Below are 19,055 nucleotides of genomic sequence, written 5' to 3'. Positions count from 1 at the left end.
AATTTAAAAAAAAAAAAAACCCTTTAAATTAAACAAGTATGTGTCAAAAGAGCTAGACATGTTAATATATTCTAATGAATTTTTATACATAAAAACATAAGAATAGCATATGCAGTCATGATGGTCTCTAAACAGTATTAGTATAGACTTACATATCAACATACGTATGAATATTTAGGTCTTTTTCTCAAATAATCTATCAATTGTCATTTGTTAAATAACAGAAATCTATATCATAAATTGACTTTACACTAACAACAATCTGGAGTAAAGTCACTTCTGAAATACGGCATGAGACAGTATGCTATCTGCAGATGACCCTAAGGAATACTGTATCTGAATTTCCTATAAGGACATTCTCATTACACTAATCAATTAAGTTTGAGAAATTATTATGGTACTATTTGATTCTCTTTAATATTAGTATATTGTTTCTATAATATTTGTCCTATAATATACAACAAATAAATAGCATTTTCTTTTTCAAAATAATCACATTAATGAATATATCAGACTGTTGTTTATTTTCAGAGAAGGTCTCATGTAGTCCAGGCTGCCATAAACTTACTACATAGCCAAAGATGGCCTTAAGCTCCTAATTCTCCTGCCCATACTTCCCAAGTGCTGGGATCACAGGAATGGACCATCACTCCCTGCTCAGATGGTTAATAAGAAAAAAAACATCCATCTCTACAGTAACTTGAAAGCAAATATGCCCAATAAATTACTTTAAATGTCTTCTAAAAACAACTATAATTAAAGCTAACCCTATTCCTATTTATTCAAAATAATAACATTAAAAATTGATCTTATACCAGGTTTTTAATTACTTTATGCTTTTTCATACTTATTAGGCAAGATTATATATTCAGCTAAAAGTAACATTTTCAATTGTGCAACTATGGATAAAAAGTAGATAACCATTTCCAATGAACATAATCAAAATGATAATTTATTCAGTTAACATAAAGCTAATTTGAGAAGTAACTCTGTTGCTTATGGTTTCCTTACAGACATTGCATTCTGTCCTAAATCTTCAAACTTTAAGAATTCTCAACTGTTTCCTTTGGGCTTACCTGGGCCTGGTGTAAGGTAAATGTCTAAGTTGTTTCCAACAGTTTGTTACAATATTATGAATCCAGCCATCACCTGTAATATCAGAACAGTTAGAAATTATGATTAGGCCTTTGGGTTATAATGTAATGTTTTTACAGGTTTATCATGTTATATTTGTATCATTATCTCGAGTGAGTCTGCATATTTTCCATAAACATTTTAAACATCTACAAAGCGAGAGGCCCCCACATCCTAGAAGCAACAACTACCCAGGTCTGGCTTTTAGTGAAGCCTGTACTGAGCACACATGAGGCCCTGGGCTCAATCTCAGCCAAAAAGGAGGACAAGGAAAGATAGGAGGGGAGGGAGGAACAGGAAGGAGGAAGAGAGAGGAGAGAGAGAAGAGACTTCGCCACATGTGCTGATCGTCTGTGTTGTCCTTCTTGCGAATTGTTAAATCAAACTCAGGTCTTCAGCATCTCCCACAAACACATCAGTGCACACTGCTAAGCTGCATGGACACTAAAACTAAATGTTCTGGTACCCATGCAGCCAAATCTTCATCTTACTCTACAAGTGCCGAGGGCCGCGGGAGTATACAGCAGGTGACAACTAGTGTTTGAGAAGTCGACCCACCAGATGTATAACTCCTCGATGGGGAGCCCCACCTGGCAAAGCCGTGGGGTCACTGGCCGTGGAAACCGGTTGTTTTCTGTCTGTGACTTTCTCAGGTGCCACCATCAGACCTCCCTGTAAGAACAGCTGTGGGGTGCTCTCCACAGCCCTGTGGTGGTGTGTTTTACGTCTCTGGGCACACATTTAGCTGTGGATTTCTGTTCAAGCTGTATAATTCTGATGAATAGAAATATTACCAGAATATTCTTCTTTACTGACACAGGAGGGTAACAGTATTCTCAGTCTCAAAGACAGCCTTTTACACATTTTACAAAGACCTTAGAACTAGTCCCAAACAGACTAAGCTGCCCCTACAGAATATTGCAAAGACTAATTCCCAGGTGTTGTTTATTGCTGATTCAAGGCCAGACTGTTTACATCACGATATAGTCCTTGCAGTAGCTCCCTTTCTGCACGTACCCTGACCATTCGATGTTCAGCCATAGCCAATTGTTTACTGTCTGGGACCCCTCACCAACTTAGAGTTACGTGCATGGGTCAATGTGACATTACTAGCCTAAGAGAAACTACATGACTTATCTTGTGTTTTGAGAATAGGTAGGACCTTGAAAATGTAACTTACAATTGTCCAGAGTTTGGCCGTGAGGGAGCAGCAGTGTCAGTGTGGAAAGAGACAGCTGTGTAAAGCTATGTGAGAGCCTCTGTAGAATGTGAGTGAACTGTGTGTGTGTGTGTGTGTGTGTGTGTGTGTGTGTGTGTGTGTGTGTGTGCTAAGTGAGAGATGAAGAAGAAGCATGAGAGAAGTGTGAGGGAGTGAGAGGTGAAAGAGTGAGTAAAGAATGAATGAATAATCTAGAAGTATATGTGTGAGTGAGTGTGAGTGTGAGAGAGCTGTGTGAAAGAGCCGCTGCTACACAGAGGAGCTGTGCCTAGGAACTGTGTAAAGTGCTGTTCGGTGAGAGAGCTGTGTAAATGAGGTGTTCAGCTGTGGCTGTGTGGAGATTTGTAACTGTGTGGAGTCAAAGAAGATGAAGCTGTGTAGAAAAGATGTAGAAGAGAAATGTATGTAAAAGATAGATGTGTAGAGCTGGGTGGTGGGATGTACACCTTTAATCCCAGCACTTGGGAGGCAGAGGCAGGTGGATCTCTGTAAGCTCGAGGCCAGCCTGGTCTACAAAGCAAGTTCCAGGACAGGTGCCAAAGCTAACTCTGCCTCAAAAAAAAAAGATAGATGTGTAGATATGTGAAAATAGATATATAGAGATGTATGACTGTGTGTATTTAAAGAAAGACATGTAGCTGTATGTATAGAATATAGTAATGCAGAGATATATAGCTGTGTGGAGACATAAGAATCAGAGACCATTCTTAAGATGAAATAAAAGAGAAAGTTAACATCAGAAAGCATGTGTGTTTCTTATTTTACCAGTCAGATAGAAACATATTTCTAAATACCCTCAGAAAGAAAAAGTGTAGCCCTCGCCGCCTTTGTGGATTTTCTTGAATTACCCTGGAGATGGCCTTGGAGCAGGCTCTTCATAGGCCCCCAATTTATAAGGAAGGAAGGAAGAGTTAGATAATTCAACAACCCATATGCTAATGATCAAAAATAGCAAGTCTGGGGCTGGAGAGATTTTTCAGAGTTCAGAGCACAAGCTGCTCTTCCAGAGGAGCTGGGATCTATTCCCAGCACCCACACGATGACTCACAACCATCCGTAACTACATTTCCAATGGATCCAATGCCCACTTCTGGCCTCTGTGGACACCGAACACATGTGGTGCACAGACACACATATAGGCAAAACTTCCATACACATAGAATTTAAAGAAATACTAATCTCTAGTGAAATGTACAAATGTCAGTCTTATTATATTCCAATTCAATTAAAAATCTCAGCAGGGCATGTTGGTGCATGCCTGTAATATGTAATAACCCACCAGCTAGGAGGTACAGAGGCAAGGGGATCAGAAGTTTAGGTCATGCTTGGCTATATAGTGAGTTTGAAGTCAGGCTGGGCTTCAAAATCAATCAATCAATCAATAAAATCTAAAAAAAAATAAAGTCTCTAAAAGAAAAAAACAACTCAGAAACTGAAGAATAATAATCTTTAAGAATAATTAGTAGTCCAACTAGGAACTTGTGGAGTTTGGTGGCTAGATTACTGATGCTCAAATACGTTATTAAAAAGGAGGCTGCATTCAGGTTCTATTTGACAGATCTAAGATAAAAGGTCAACACTGGTCTTTCTCAGTTGGCACTCCATCCTTTTTTAAGGATCTCTCTCACTGTGACCTAAGAGTCCACTGATTTGTCACGGGCCACGACATAAATACAGCAGGTAACAAACAGTGTCCGGATGTCAACCCACCAGCTCTCTGGTGGAGACCCTGTCAGCCCGGGCTCACAGGGCCACGGACTCTGAGGAAACTGTTGCTTCTGTCTGTGATTTCACTTGTGCACAACCAGCTCTGACATCTCCCCACTGCCATGCATTTTCATGTCATGTGTATATGTAATCTCATGATTACATCTCAGTCTTATGGGCACACATATTTGTGGATGATCAGGAAGATGACTTCTCATTTAGCTGTATAATTTTGATGAATAGAAACATATAAAAATACGCTTCATAACTAGATCTATTGTTCCATGTGGACTGTAAACACTTAGAAGCCTGTTCTCTATCATTAGCCTTATTGACAGGGCAATTTGGCCAGACAAGTGTCATTGTGGACAGATCACAAGGGGAACTTTCACAGATTTTATTCGTGGAATTGCAGGTGTCTAGCCTTGTAGGATCAAAGCCCTTCAGAAGATTAATAGCAAACTGGAGTGGTATTGTAGATGTCTGGCCTTGTTATATCACAGTCTTTTAAGAGATCAATATTGACTTATATTGCCCTAAGCTTCCCCCACTGGCCCTTATCAGAGCCACAGCACCTCCTTTCTCTGACTCCAAAAAAGTAATATATACAATGTATACATGTCCACACCAGTCTTTAAGTTCAGTTTACTAACTGTTCACCCTTCAGTCTTGGATTTTATGTGAATTACAGACAATAAATCAACTAATTAATCTAACCTAGTATGGAAAGGATTCACCGTTATGCTCAGAAAAAGCCCCGAAGTTTGCCAGTTACAAGATAACTGCCCTATCTCTCAGCTTTCTACAAAAAAGTTACTGGGTTTCCGCTGTGGGTTCTGAGACTACTGTAGGACAGAAAAATGTATTCTTAAATCTGAAATGCCCCTTTTTCTATGTAGCCAGCTTTGGTGGAACTTCTGAGCACGCACTGTTTGCTTCCTCTTTGTTTACGCAGGTTACCATGGTTATTCATTGTACCTACTTTTGCAGGGAGCTGCGTTCTCCAAGCCACAAGAAAGTGGCACTTATTCCGTCTTTGCCTTTTTTGCGTCTTACTGATTACAAAATACTAGCCTACATTATTAGTTACACTTAAGGAATGTAAGACAGCACACGTATTCTTTGCCTCTTCCTTAGCTCTCTCCTTAGTTTAGTGTCTTTGTAACCCTTGTGCTGTCCCTTTTAGGGATAAACAGGAACTTTTACAACCTGCAGCTGCTGTCACCACCAATTAAGCTGACCAAATCTTTGCTACATGAGAATTTTATCACATCTACAAAGAATGCTTGTGACCCTGAGAATTTTGCTTTGTAACCTTTTTTATTACTAACAAGTTAGTACAAATAAAGTATAAATAAAACAAACATAGATACATATGCTTGGAAGTTTGTAACTGGCAGAAGAAAGGAGAAGAAAGAACACAGAAGAACAAGACAGAACGTAGTATGAAGAGCATTTGCCTGGAACTCTGGGGAGGGGCTGGAAGCTGGACTCTCAGACTGCTAAACTGATCGACTAGACTGCCGGAAAGGGAGCTCTAGGAATCCCATCTCATTCAAGACTGGGATTACAAAAGCACCTCACCCAGGTGTCAGAATTCAGGTGCTCAGACTTGCACACAAACACTTTTCCAATTGAATTTCCTAGGCCCCCTACAGAAAGAATTATAGATAGTTTTAAGGATATGTGAAGTTTCTTAATGAAAAAATCTCTAAAATGTTTTGGTTAAGAGCCCACGATGGCTCAGCAGATGAAGGCACCTGCTGCCAAGACTTACGAGTGGTTCCCAGGGTCCACCCGAAAGAAGGAGAGAACTGACTCCTCAAGGTTGTCCTCTGATTTCTACACCCATTTCTACACACACACACACACACACACACACACACACACACACACACACACACACACACACTAAATAAATAAATAAAATGGAAAAAAGGAGAAAATTTTGGGTTAAGAAAATAGTCTAACATGTCAAAGGCAGCCACACATATCCTTGATCAGGTGTGTGTTCTGATGCCACAGTTCACTGATGGAAAACCTGCACTGGAAAACTCATAGCTAATAGAATCAGCAGTGACTTCTGGGTCAGCGGGATGGCTCAGTGGGTACAAGTGCTTGCTGCCCAGACCCGAGGACTGGGCTCTGTCCCTGAAGCCCACAAAGCGGCGGGAGATAACCAGAGTTACAGGATTCCACTGAGAACTCTAGTTCTAGAACAAAAAGAAGACACTGGCTTCCGCCTGGCTTTTCCAGCCTCAGGGAAGACTGTCATCATATTCTAGCTTACAGTACAACAGCATCTAGACAAACAATCAAGACAGAATCATGGGATGTGGAGATGGAAGGGGGCTTTAAGTTTTCTCTCTCCTCTCTCTTAGGGCCTTGACCATACACCTGTCGGGCAAACACTGTACAGGTGTGCTGTGACCCTGGCCCGTCACGTCAACTCACAGAGTGAACATGGCTGGGAACACAGGGAGGAAAGAATGACTTCAGTAGAAGTGTGAAATACAGTGCATCAAAACAAACAAACAAACAAACAAACAAACAAAAGGATGGCTCGGAAGGTAAAGACACCAGCTGCCAGACCTGAGTTTGAGCCCTGGAACCCACATGGTATTAGGAGAGAACCAACTCCCATAAACTGTCCTGTCTTCCACACACACACTGTGGCACATCTTGCATATATTTTCACGCTCTCACACAGCGAACAGGAAGAAATGTAAGATAGTTTGTAACCATCCACACCACCAGGAAAGAGGGCCCCTCAGGCCATTACCACACTTGGCTCCCACACTCCCCAGGCAGGGACTGGGACACAGACATGCCCCTCCATGGATGCCTACCACCTGGTGCTGTACACTCCAAGCCGTGGGGTGAAAGAGGTAATGGCTGCATGCTAAACTGTGCGGACTTACTTAGTGGGATATTATCTGCACTTAGTCCGCCAAATAGAAAAAGCTTATCCTCAGCTATGGCTGTTAGCGTGTGCCATGACCGATGTTTGGGGCTTTCTCCATGAACAGAAATCCTGTAGCAAGAAAAAAAAGATCCAACTTTGAATTAAGCAAAATGAAAAGATTTTTTTTTTATCATCTCAGGTCTTATTTTTTCCCCAAGACAGTTTCATCATGTAGGCAGGCTGGCCTTTGGCTCACGATGCTCCTGCCTGGCCATTAGTGCTATGCATTCACCACCACACTCATCTCAGAAAGCTGAGCTAGGGAGTGGAGGTGCATCCTTGTAATCCCAGCACCCAAGAGGCTGAAATAAGACTGTGCATTCGAGGGTAGCCTGGGCTACACAGTGACTTCAAGGTCAGCTTGAGCTATATACAGAGATCTTGCTTGGAAAGAAAGAGAGAGGAAAGAAGGAGGGGAGGGAAATAAAGTAGGGAGGGAAGGAAGAGGAGAGAGAGAGGGGGAGAGGGAGAAAGAAAGAAAGAAAGAAAGAAAGAAAGAAAGAAAGAAAGAAAGAAAGAAAGGAAGGAAGGAAGGAAGGAAGGAAGGAAGAAAGAAAGAAAGAAAGAAAGAAAGAAAGAAAGAAAGAAAGAAAGAAAGAAAGGTAGGTAGGTAGGTAAATACTTGTTATAAATCATTTAACAACCACAAACAGGTTTTCAAAGGAGACTACTATAACCCCCAGCAAGGGGAACTAACATTAATTTGGCATGTATCTCTTAGGACTTCTGTGTAAACGTGCTTACTAAGAATACAGAAATGGGGTCACACATGGCTCTGCACCTCTTTTCACTCTGTATGTTCTATGATGCTTCCACAAAGTCATGTCTTTTGTTACTGGAAGCCTGGCGGCCCTCTGGGCACCAATGCTGTGATTAAACAGTCCCTACGGCAGACAAGAGGACTGAGCTCAAGCTTTGTCTAGTTTTTGTTTTGTTTTTAGTTGATTTTTTTGTTGTTGTTGTTGTTTGTTTTGTTTTTGGAGACAGAGTTTCTCTACATATCCCTGGCTGTCCTGGACTCTGTAGACTAGGCTGGCCTCAAACTCACAGAGACCTACCTGCCTCTGCTTCCTGAGTGCTGGGAGAAAAGGCGTGCGCCACCGCGCCTGGCTCCATTGTCTTTTTTAAGCACATTGGAAACAATTGTGCCAGCATACTTCTACCAAGTGTGCTGTCACAGCTCAGAACGGTGGCCTCTGGTCACCCATTCCTTCTGTGAGCTGCTCATCTGTGTCCTTTCCCGCTTCCCTATGAGACTGTCTTCTTTTTTTTTTTTCCCCCTCTAAGTTCTTGGAGATCTCTGACTTTATCTTTCTCTTTTAAAAAAATGCTATAAATATTGCTTTCAGTTTATTTCTGGTTTACATTTTCCAATATGCCTTTTAGCATTTTGTGTACTTTATCTTTTAAAGATTTATTTATTATATATAGTGTTCTGCCTGCATGTTTGCCTGCAGGCCAGAAAAGAGCACCAGATCTCATTATAGATGGTTATGAGCCACCATGTGGTTGCTGGGAATTGAACTCAGGACCTCTGGATGAACAGGCAGTGCTCTTAACCGCTGAGCCATCTCTCCAGCCCTTGTGTACATTTTTTTTTGTAGAGAAATGTTTAATCTTTAGCTGGTTTTATGAATTAGTCTTTTTCACTTACCAAGTTCAGGTTCACATAATCTGTAATACCAAACTTTTAAGAATAATTTGCTTTTTTTTTCTCACACTTTCATGGCTTTATTTTTTATTTTGGGGGTGTTGGGTTGTTTTAAAGACAGGGTCTTGCTATGTACCCCAGGCAGGTCTCAAATTTGCCACGTAGCCAACGCTAACTCCAAACTCATTGTCTTTCTGCCTCAGCAAATTGAGTTTACAAGTGAGATTACATGGTGCACCACCATCACTGGCTATTCATGGTTTTATTTGTGTGTGTGTATGTGTGTGTGTGTGTGTGTGTGTGTGTGTGTGTGTGTGTGTGTGTGTGTGTGTGTAGGCCAAGGTCAGCAACAGGGGCTGTGCCTCAGGAGCTGTCTGCGTTGGTTTGATTTGTTTGTTTGTTTGAGACAGGGTCTCTCACCTGCCTGGAACCTGCTGCCTCAGAGGAGGCTGATTGGCAATTAGCCCTAAGAATCCACCTGTCTCTGCCTCTCCAGTGCTGTGACTAAAAGCACACACCACTTTGCCTGGCTTTTTATATGGGTTCTGGGGACCTGGGCTGGGTCCTCATGCTTGCTGGGCAGGCACTTCCTGGCTGAGCTATTTCCCTGGTCCTCATGGGTTTTTTTGTTTTGTTTTGTTTTTCTAGACAGGGTCTCTCTGTGTAACCCTGGCTGTCCTAGAACTCACTCTGTAGAATTATAAATAGAGTATTATTATAATGAAGTATTCCATTGCACTATAGGAATGTCCAAATTAATACCTAAATATATTCTGTTGCTAAACAATATAATGAGCCACAAACGAAATTTGACTTTTCTCCATTTCATTATCTAGGTGTGTGAAATGACTCCATTCAATCACTCCATCTCTTGTAGTGACCAGTCCCCAGAGAATACTTATTATAAAGCCAATATTTTCACATGATTTTTTCAACTCTTGCTAACTTTATGTTTTATATAATTTGCATAAGCTCCATTTAGTTGACTGTGGTACCTGTAATCCTTTCACTTGGGAGGCTGAGGCAGGACAACCCAGAGTTCAAGGCCAGCCTGGGCCACTTGGTGAGATTCTGTCCCATAAGGAAGGGAAAGAGGGAGGGAAGGAGGGAGGGAAGGAGGGAGGGAGAAAAGGAGGGAGGGAAGAAGGAAGTAAATTTAAATTTTATGTTTCTTGTTTAGACATATAATTTAAAAAAAATAAATCAACTCAATTTCAGAGACCCAAGTTTGGACTCTGCCCACACCCACCCCTACAGATTGGAAGGTAGACTTCAGACTTACCTTCCAGACCAAGTCCAGGTGTCTAAGTTTAGACAGTGCAAGTCATTCATCCTAGTTTGCTAAAACAAAAGCATGATAATTGGAGATGTCTTAACTCTTTTATGGAATAAATGTTAGTCTTCAGACAAGTTCAGATTAAGCATAAATTGCCCTATTCTACTCAGCACTAGAAGCTTATACATTGGAAATCAACTCTAAGCATTAAGAAAATTAACATGGAGCTCCCAGAATCATGTGCCAGACAGGGAAAAGGAAGAGCTGGGTTTAAACTAAAGAGAGGACAAGAAATTAAACATTCCTGACACTGCACTCAAGGGAAGGGTTCCCCTCATTAAAATATGATTAAAAATCATCTATGACAGCATGTGGAGGGTCTCTTTGGGAAACAGAAGATAAACACAAATTAGTACTGGGTGCAGCTTAATCTCCAGGTTATTTCAATGTTCGGATGCTCCACAAAATCAGAGGACAGGTTTTTATAAACATCACACATGAAAATATCATTTCCATTGAAAACACTGACCAAGACGCGTCCACCAAAGATATACCCCTTATTTCCCAGAACTGCACATGAATGCGCGGCTCGTGGCTGTGGCGGAACTCCACCCTGCAAGCAGAGATCAGAACAGAGGCAGATTGAGGCAACTGTACCAGCCACATCCTGTGCTCAGTCAGAGCTACAAACAGCTTCTTCGAGAAGAAAATGCACCCCTCTGCCCTTAAATGCCCACCACCCTAACAAAATGAAAGGTCATATAAATTTAGCTTGAAATATAAAGATTTTAAAGATCAAATTAAAAATAATCTCTTCTCTTCTCCCCTTACTCCACACCAAAGACCCAACTAACACTCTAAGAATTTATTTATGGCCCCAAAGTCTCAAATTCACAAAGCAACTTCACTGATGCTTTAAGTCAATCAGAGAAGCCCTTAATCATTTCCTAGACATGCTGGATTTTAGAAGTTGTTTTGGTTTGGTTTAATTTTTTTTCTTCCTAAAACTCTTGGAATTATTTATAAAAACAACTTCTCTCTCCTTTATCTTGAGTGAAGTTCACCTGACGTCTCAGGTTCTTCAATTGAATAACTGTGCTGAGATCCAGCTGGTGATACGGAATTAACATTTACCTCTGCAACTGTTCAGTTAAGAGAAAACCATTCTAAAAAGTTGATTCCCAGGGCTGGAGGGATGCTCAGTGGTCAGGAGCACTGACTGCTCCTGCAGAGGACCTGGTTTGGTTCCCAGCAACACATGGCAGCCCACAACCCTCTGTAACTCCAGTTCCAGGGGATCTAACACCCTCTTCCAGGCTCCTCAGGCAATACACACATGTTGTCCATTTATATATGCAGTCAAAACACCCACACACATAAAATAAAAACAAATCTTTAAAAGGTGTTGATTCTGTTTAATTTCTATATAGTGATTAAATGAATCAGAATTTATGTTTGGTGTCTAGCAAATAAAATAATATTGATAATGTATTTTGTCTTGCTAAAATTGCATGTAGCTCACAGGTTTGTAAAAACACAGGTGTTGAGCTGAGGGTACAGTTCAGTGGTAGAGTGCTGGCCTAGTACATATGAGGCGGTTCCTTTGATCTCAGCACTGGGGGAACAAAGAAAAGAAAAACTCAAAAAAATAAATAAATAAATAAAATAAATAAATAAAAAAAAACCACTTCAGCCGGGCGGTGGTGGCGCACGCCTTTAATCCCAGCACTCGGGAGGCAGAGCCAGGCGGATCTCTGTGAGTTCAAGGCCAGCCTGGGCTACCAAGTGAGTTCCAGGAAAGACACAAAGCTACACAGAGAAACCCTGTCTCAAAAAAAAAAAAAAAAAAAAAACCTCATGGACTCTGTTTTAAAAAATGAACTCTAATAATTCACGCAGACACTTAGGGGTAAAGAGTGATTATGGAGGCTGAGCTTGTCAGTCATGTCTGTAATACCAGCACCAGGAAGGTAGAGGCAGGAGTTCAAGGCTAGCCTCAACTACAGAGCAAGTTTGAGGTCAGCCTGGTCTACCTGAGACCCTTTCTCAAAAAAAAACAAAACAAAAAACAAAAAAAAACAACAAAAAAAAAAACCAAGCCTGGCAGTGGTGGCGCACGCCTTTAATTCCAACACTCAGGAGACAGAGGCAGTTGGATCTCTGTGAGTTCAACACCAGCCTAGTCTATACAGCGAGTTGCAGGACAGCCAGGGCTACACAGAGAAACCCTGTCTAAAAAACAAAGGAAAAAAAAAAAGAAAAAGGAAGAAAGAGAGAAAAGTAATTGTTAGTAGTTTTTAAGGGAACTTTTCAAGGGCGCTTCTTCGGCTGGCTGTAGTGGCCCCACCTTTAATCCTAGCACTGGGGAGGTAGAGGTTGGAAGAAGTCTGAGGCCAGTGTAGTCTACGTAGTGAGGTCCTCTCAAAACACCAAAGACAGAAGGGGAGGAAGAGAGGAAATTATTTTACATGCAATTACAAACCCAATTACTAAAACCAAGTAACTTAGGAAGAAAAGAGATTTTGAAAATATCCACGGCTATAAAAGTAACATCCTCCCTTCCCTCCAGAAGCAGAAAAGAGTTTATTAAGAAAGGGAACTGGGGAGAGGAAGGGCTTCAGCTCCAGAGGCCTCCAGGTAACTCAGTAGCACTTACTTTAATTTCTGGTTGAGACCAAGTCCTTGTCTTTGTGTCAAACACATGGACGTCGTTGTGCCAACCCCAGAATATCTGCCCTTCCTAAAACAGAAGCAAACAGTTGAGAGCTTCGTAGCCAAACCCCAGCACAGTTCTGCTACATATTTACTGGTGAAGCGACGGGCACCACACACAAGCAGTTGAGTGTCCTCACAGTGGTAAAGCCAGGCGCACGCCACACCTCACAGCTGCCCCTCAAGCCCATGCCGAAGTGCCGAAGTGTCGCCCACCTCCAGTACTGCGACCCCCTCACTCGACGAGTTTCCTCTTCTTCAGATGCACGAGAATGAATATTTATGGTTTTTTTTGTTGTTTTTTGTTTGTTTTTTTTTTTTTTTTTTGAGACAGGGTTTCTCTGTGTAGCTTTGCGCCTTTCCTGGAACTCACTTGGTAGCCCAGGCTGGCCTCGAACTCACAGAGATCCACCTGGCTCTGCCTCCCGAGTGCTGGGATTAAAGGCATGCGCCACCACCGCCCGGCGAATATTTATGTTTTGAAACCTATTCCAAACCTTATCTTTGCTATAATAAACTTCAGATGGCTGTTGTTTCCTGTATTCAAAAAAGTACCTATTGGGGAGTGGCGGGGGGGGGGGGGGCGGGGAGTGGGCTGGAAAGACTGCTAGACATTTCAGAGCACTAGCTGCTCTTCCAGAGGACCCAGGTTCAATTCCCAGCACTCACATGGCGGCTTACAACTGTTTGTAACTCTAGTCCCAGACTCTGCCAAAACTGCACACACATGGTGTACAGACATACATGCAGGAAGAACATCTATACACATATTATAAAAATAAAGGTTAAAAAAAGTTAAGTTCAAGAAGAAAAAAAAAAAAGAAAAAAAAGTTAAGTTCAGTAGGCATGGATGGCACATGTCTGAATCCAAGCACTCAGGAGGCAGAGACAGGCAGATCTCTGAGTTCGAGGCCAGCCTGGTCTATAGAGTGAGTTCCAGGACAGCCAGGGCTACACAGAGAAACCCTGTCTCGAAAAATCAGTAAGTAAGTAAATAAATAAATAATTTTAAAGTTGGGTTCTAATTGATCCCTTCTACTTTACCAAGCGATTTAGTGCCCCCCCCCAATTTAAAAAATGTTTTGCATAGCTGGGAGTGGTGACTAACACCTTAAATCCAGCACTCGGGAGGCAGAGGCAGGTAGATCTCTCTGAGTTCCAGGACAGCCTGGTCCACCAACAGTGGTGATACATTGTGTACCCTAATAAACTTGCCTGAGGATCAGAGCACAGAGCCAGCCACTAGATTAGACACAGAGGTCAGGCAGTGGTGGCACACGCCTTTAATTCCAGCACTTGAGATCTCATGCCTTTGCTTGGGAAGCACACACACTTTTAATCCCAAAAAGTAATATAACAGGGCAGAAAAAGGTATATAAGGCGTGAGGAAGCAGGAACTCTCTCTCTTTAGGCTGAGGATTTTGTAAAGGTAAGAACTAGTGGCTGGCTGTTCTGCTTCTCTGATCTTTCAGCTTTCACCCGCATATCTGGCTCTGGGTTTTTTTATTAAAAGATCACCTAAGATTCGAACAACACACAGACTCCAAAGCTACCAGAGAAAGCCTGTCTTGAAAAAGAGAGAGAGCGAGAGCGAGAGCGAGAGCGAGAGCGAGAGAGAGAGAGAGAGAGAGAGAGAGAGAGAGAGAGAGAGAAAATGATTTAAGTCATTATTCCTAAGGCTTAAAGTGATGCTGAATTAAAGGGAAAAAATTAAAGAGTAATTACTTCCTTACCCAAGATGCATCATGGACATCAAAACAGTCTTGAAGTTCATTGTGCCTCCTGTACCCATAACCACCGAAATATATTAATCTGAAAAACAAACGCAAAGGACACACTTTGGCGGTCTTGCTTCTAGTTTGTTGAGAGCTGGTTGCAATAGCTGGGCACCATTGCCCATGCCTGCAATTCTAGCACTCAGGAAGCTGAGACAGGAGGCTTCCCAGGCGTTCCCAAGTCAGCCTGGGCTACATAATGAATTCAAGGCCAACTCCAGAGTGAGACCCTGCCTCCAAAGCCACACACACAAAAGGGATTTGAGGGGCTGAAGAGATGGCTCAGTGGTTAAGAGCACTGGCTGCTCTTCCAGAGGATCAGGGTTCAATTCCTAGCACCCATATGGCAGCTCACAACTGTCTGCTCAATACCCTCATACATGCAGGCAAAACACCAATGCACATTTAAAACAAAAATAAGTAATAAATCATTTTATTTATTTATTTTTAATCTATCTATTTATCTATCTATCTATCTATCTATCTATCTATCTATCTATCTATCTATTTATTTGAGACAAGGTTTCTCTGTGTGGTCCTGGCTGTCCTGTGTAGCTAGAGTTTTCCTGCCAGGCCCACAGTCACGGCAAATCTCTCTCACCTGCCAGTCCCACAGCCGCTCAGACCCAACCAAGTAAACACAGAGACTTATATTGGTTACAAACTGTATGGCCGTGGCAGGCTTCTTGCTAACTGTTCTTACAGCTTAAATTAATTCATTTTCATTAATCTATACCTTGCCACATGGCTCGTGGTTTACCGGCATCTTCACATGCTGTTTGTCATCGTGGCGGCTGGCAGTGTCTCTCTGACTCAGCCTTCCACTTCCCAGCTTTATTCTCCTCCTTGTCCCGCTTACACTTCCTGCCTAGCCAATGGCCAATCAGTGTTTTATTTATTGACTAATTAGCAACAGTCCTGGAACTTGCTTTGTAGACCAGGCTGGCCTGGAACTCACAGAAAACTATCTGCCTCTGCCATCCAAGTATGGGATTAAAGTGCACCACCATGCTCAGCTCCATAAAATCACTTTTTTAAAAAGGAATTTGAAATAGATTGCTTCTCTTACCTTAACCACCTAAACAAACCAAATAAACTACACAATTATAGTTTAAAACATCAAAGAACTGAGGGAACAATGAGACATAAAGGAAATAACTCCAGCAGGCGATGAACCCACAGTAGGAGAGAAGAGACCCACAGGCACTCTCCTGCAAGGGCAGGAGAGAGGAAACTAGGTATATACAGACTTGTAGAGAAAAACCACCAAGCTGCCAATAGTCATGCTTGGGCTGGGATAGCAAATTAGAGTCAGAAGAAAGCCAGCCTAGCGGTTGTGAACTCATGTCCTGACTCTGTAGCTCAGTATCAAAAGCTGGAATAGGGGCTTGCGGTATAATTAGTAGGATAGTGCTTGCCTAGCTTGTGTGAAGCCCTGGGTTAAATTCTAAGAACTGAAGTGGAAAAGGAGCTGAAATTCGAGAGGACAGGTAAACAAATCTCCTGGAGACGATTTCAGCTTTCAACCACTGGAGACGCCTGGACTTGAGCAAAGTTGTTCCTTGGAATCATTTGAGGAGTTTCGAAAATTCAGACTGCCAGGGACTGTGCTTTAATAGGCTTTTGAGGTCTACAGTTTAGAAGATTCCAGGAGCAGATGTGTGGAAGCCACACCCTAAGAACAAAAGAAATACAGACTTCGGGCTTTTGTGGTAGGGGCAAAAGGGAAGTCAAGGTGGACAGGTACACAGAGGCAGCTGGCCTTCCGCCGTGTACTTTTCAACATGGCTTCAGTTTTTAATCATGTCAATGTGCTGATGATCTAGAAACTTAAATGAATTATTCAAGGTGAAAAAATCCAAATATCCTTCTTCCATGTTCACTTTTATGACGCAGTTCTTACCAGGTTTAGGACTGCAGTTGCTACTGACATCAACGTCTATAATTACCAGAAAACGTGGCGTTTCCTGCAGTTTGGCCAAAGGCTGTATCCTAACTTCAGGACATTAAAGTTCAGGTGCAAATTTACCTGTCCTTATACACCCAGCAGGAAAGCTTGTCACGTGGTGTGGGTGGTTGGCCATCAAACTTGGTGATTTTTTCCCAGGTATAAGTTCCATCTCTTGTTCGTAAATTGACAATGTAAAGCTTTTAAAAGATGACAGTACTGTTAGGACCCAGGCATCTGGAAAAAAAATCTGTGTAGGGGGAGGGGACTGCCATCCAAAAACTAACCCAACGTTTATTTCCAATAAATATCCATTAGAAAATTTAAATCATAGAACTGATGAAAACAAGAAAGGCTTCCAGAAGCAAATGATGTGTAAAACACACCGCAACGGTGTCCTGTCGTCCCTCCGTGTACCCACCCTCCCTTGCCTGTGGGTAACCATGGAGAATGCAGCTAACTGAAGTAGCGAACCACGGAGAAAGAACATGGCTGCTGTGTTCTCCATCTATCTTTAATGCCTAGTGACTACACACTCAGGATGCACTCCAGTTATCTTCTTTCTAAAATATGTGCGGATGTGTGACGTGAGACGGCACATCGGAAATTAACTTGGCTGCACTCTTGAAATAAAAGGAAGGATTACTCGGTTGCTGTATCCTTTGTCATCATATCCTCCAAAAACATACAGCCTGCCATTGATGCAAGCCCCACAGCTTCCTGACATGGAGGTGGGGAGCTCTCCTTCCATTGGGTGCATTTTCCTGCAACAAGGACCACAGAGAATCTCTTAGCTTTCCAGAAGACAAAAGCTCCCTTTAAACTCCCTGAGTACTCTTCCCATGAAAAGCATCATGGCCAACTATAAGTAAAATGTAGTTGTAGCCAGGTGCCGTCACAGTCCCAAGTGCTGGGGAAACTGAGACAGGACAATGAGATTGTGGGCCTGTCTGGGTTACAAAGTGAGACCCTATCCCCCAAATAAAAGAAAACAACAAATAAAAAAGTGTAAAGAGATCCATAATAAAGACTCTTCATCCAGCTGGGGAAGGGGGATAATCACAAATTTCTCACTGTCACTGAGTAAAACTGGGAATCAGCTGTGTAAAACAGTGTTCAGAGACAGTGATGGCTTTGAAAGGAATGGTGAGGGACAAGGAATGCAGCAGGGAAGGGATGAGGGACAGGGAATGAACTGGAGAGAGGAGAGGTGGACATCATAAATGTCGGATGGTCGAAGTATGCTCTTGAATTCCCTGTAGTCTATTAAAGCCTCTCTCAGTTAGAAGACTTGACATTTTATGATTTAAAATTACTTACCACAGTCCACTATCAATATCATAGGTCCAAATTTCATCATTCGGCAAATATACCTCATTGTCTTCAATAGACTAAAAATAAAGAATATACAAATTACCATTTTTCAATTATATAGTAACAAATAGTTCCTTGGGGTGAGAAAAGCTGAAACAAGTGTTTAGAATAAAATGAAAAATATCTGAGTCTCAAGAAAAAGGCTTAAGGTAGCTAACTTTTCACGTAGAAAAACACTAAAAGACACAGCAGAGCATCGTAGGTCACACATTATAGAAGACTCTTCAGAGTGAAGACAGTTGGGGAAAGAAGGTTTTTGAAGTTTTTTTTTTTTGAAGATATAACTAGGCACACTGCACCAGATACCTTAACCCATTGAATGCATTTTGAGTGTGTTGTAGGACATTTGCACACTGTGTGAAGATGGATTGCTGTGATTGGTGTAATAAAGATCTGAATGGCCAATAGCTAGGCAGGAAGAGGTTAGGCGGGACTTCCGGGGACAGAGAGTACTCTGGGAAGAAGAAAGGCAGAGTCACCAGCCAAATGTGGAGGAAGCATGATGGGCAGTATAGAGACACCAGGGAAACACTGGAGAGGTTGGACATATGGTACAAAGTAGAGGTAACCGAGCCATATGGAAGAAGGTAGATTAGTAAAAACAGGCTAATTTAAGTTATAAGAGCTAATGGGACCACTGCTAAGCTATGACCAAGCTTTCATAATTAATAACGAGTCTCCATGTTGTTATTTGCAGGCTGGTGGTCCAACGACAAAGTACTGCTCCATGAGTGCCTACTGTGTCCTCAGCATCACTGTCTCCGAAGCCTGGTTTACTCGTGATTCCCAGGCCTGGCGATTCGTGGGAAACTTCTGTGATTAGTTTCCCCCAGCAGGTTGAAAAGCTGTTACCTTGGATCTCTTTACACCTTAAAAAACATTATTTGGTTTTTGTTTGTTTGAGATAATGCTTCACTTTACTGCTCAGGCAGGCCTGCAACTCACCACCAACACCAAGAGGGCAGAGGTCACATCTACTTGTTACAACTCACCACTAACACCATGAGGGCAGAGGTCACATCTACTTGTTACAACTCACCACCAACACCAGGAGGGCAGAGGTCACAGCTCTTACTATAGTTTCCCAGAGCTTCGGAAAATGTTCTCACATGTAAAAGGCAAATGGAACTTATGCTGGATGGCTAAGCAGATTAATTCCTGAAAAACTGACTGTACCTTCACTTTAGCCCAGTGATTTAAAAAAATCTATTTGACTAACATGTCACGGGGTGATCCAGAAACACAAGAGAGGCACAAATCAAAGACGTTGGAGGTAGTTGCTCAGGGCCTTCAC

General features: G+C 42.1%; 1 protein-coding gene across 2 annotated transcripts in view; it reads right to left on the bottom strand.

Annotated features, from left to right (window-relative positions):
• Positions 1 to 19,055, bottom strand: part of Klhdc1 (kelch domain containing 1) — a 40,954-nt gene that overhangs the window by 11,442 nt on the left and 10,457 nt on the right. Inside the window, exons 2-10 of one of the 2 annotated variants that reach the window (XM_059279762.1) lie at positions 17,708 to 17,778; positions 17,034 to 17,151; positions 16,469 to 16,587; positions 14,398 to 14,476; positions 12,609 to 12,692; positions 10,482 to 10,565; positions 9,959 to 10,017; positions 6,982 to 7,094; positions 1,077 to 1,149 (exon numbers count right to left, since the gene is read on the bottom strand). In XM_059279762.1, the coding sequence (XP_059135745.1) occupies positions 1,077 to 1,149; positions 6,982 to 7,094; positions 9,959 to 10,017; positions 10,482 to 10,565; positions 12,609 to 12,692; positions 14,398 to 14,476; positions 16,469 to 16,587; positions 17,034 to 17,151; positions 17,708 to 17,778 (800 nt within the window). The remainder of the gene's footprint in view (positions 1 to 1,076; positions 1,150 to 6,981; positions 7,095 to 9,958; positions 10,018 to 10,481; positions 10,566 to 12,608; positions 12,693 to 14,397; positions 14,477 to 16,468; positions 16,588 to 17,033; positions 17,152 to 17,707; positions 17,779 to 19,055) is intronic. The other variant, XM_059279763.1, reaches the window with a different exon arrangement.

Source organism: Peromyscus eremicus, chromosome 14 (genome assembly GCF_949786415.1).
Source record: "Peromyscus eremicus chromosome 14, PerEre_H2_v1, whole genome shotgun sequence".
Lineage (NCBI taxonomy): Eukaryota > Metazoa > Chordata > Mammalia > Rodentia > Cricetidae > Peromyscus > Peromyscus eremicus.
Note: the sequence above shows the minus strand (reverse complement) of the source record. Positions and strands in the feature narration are given on the sequence as shown.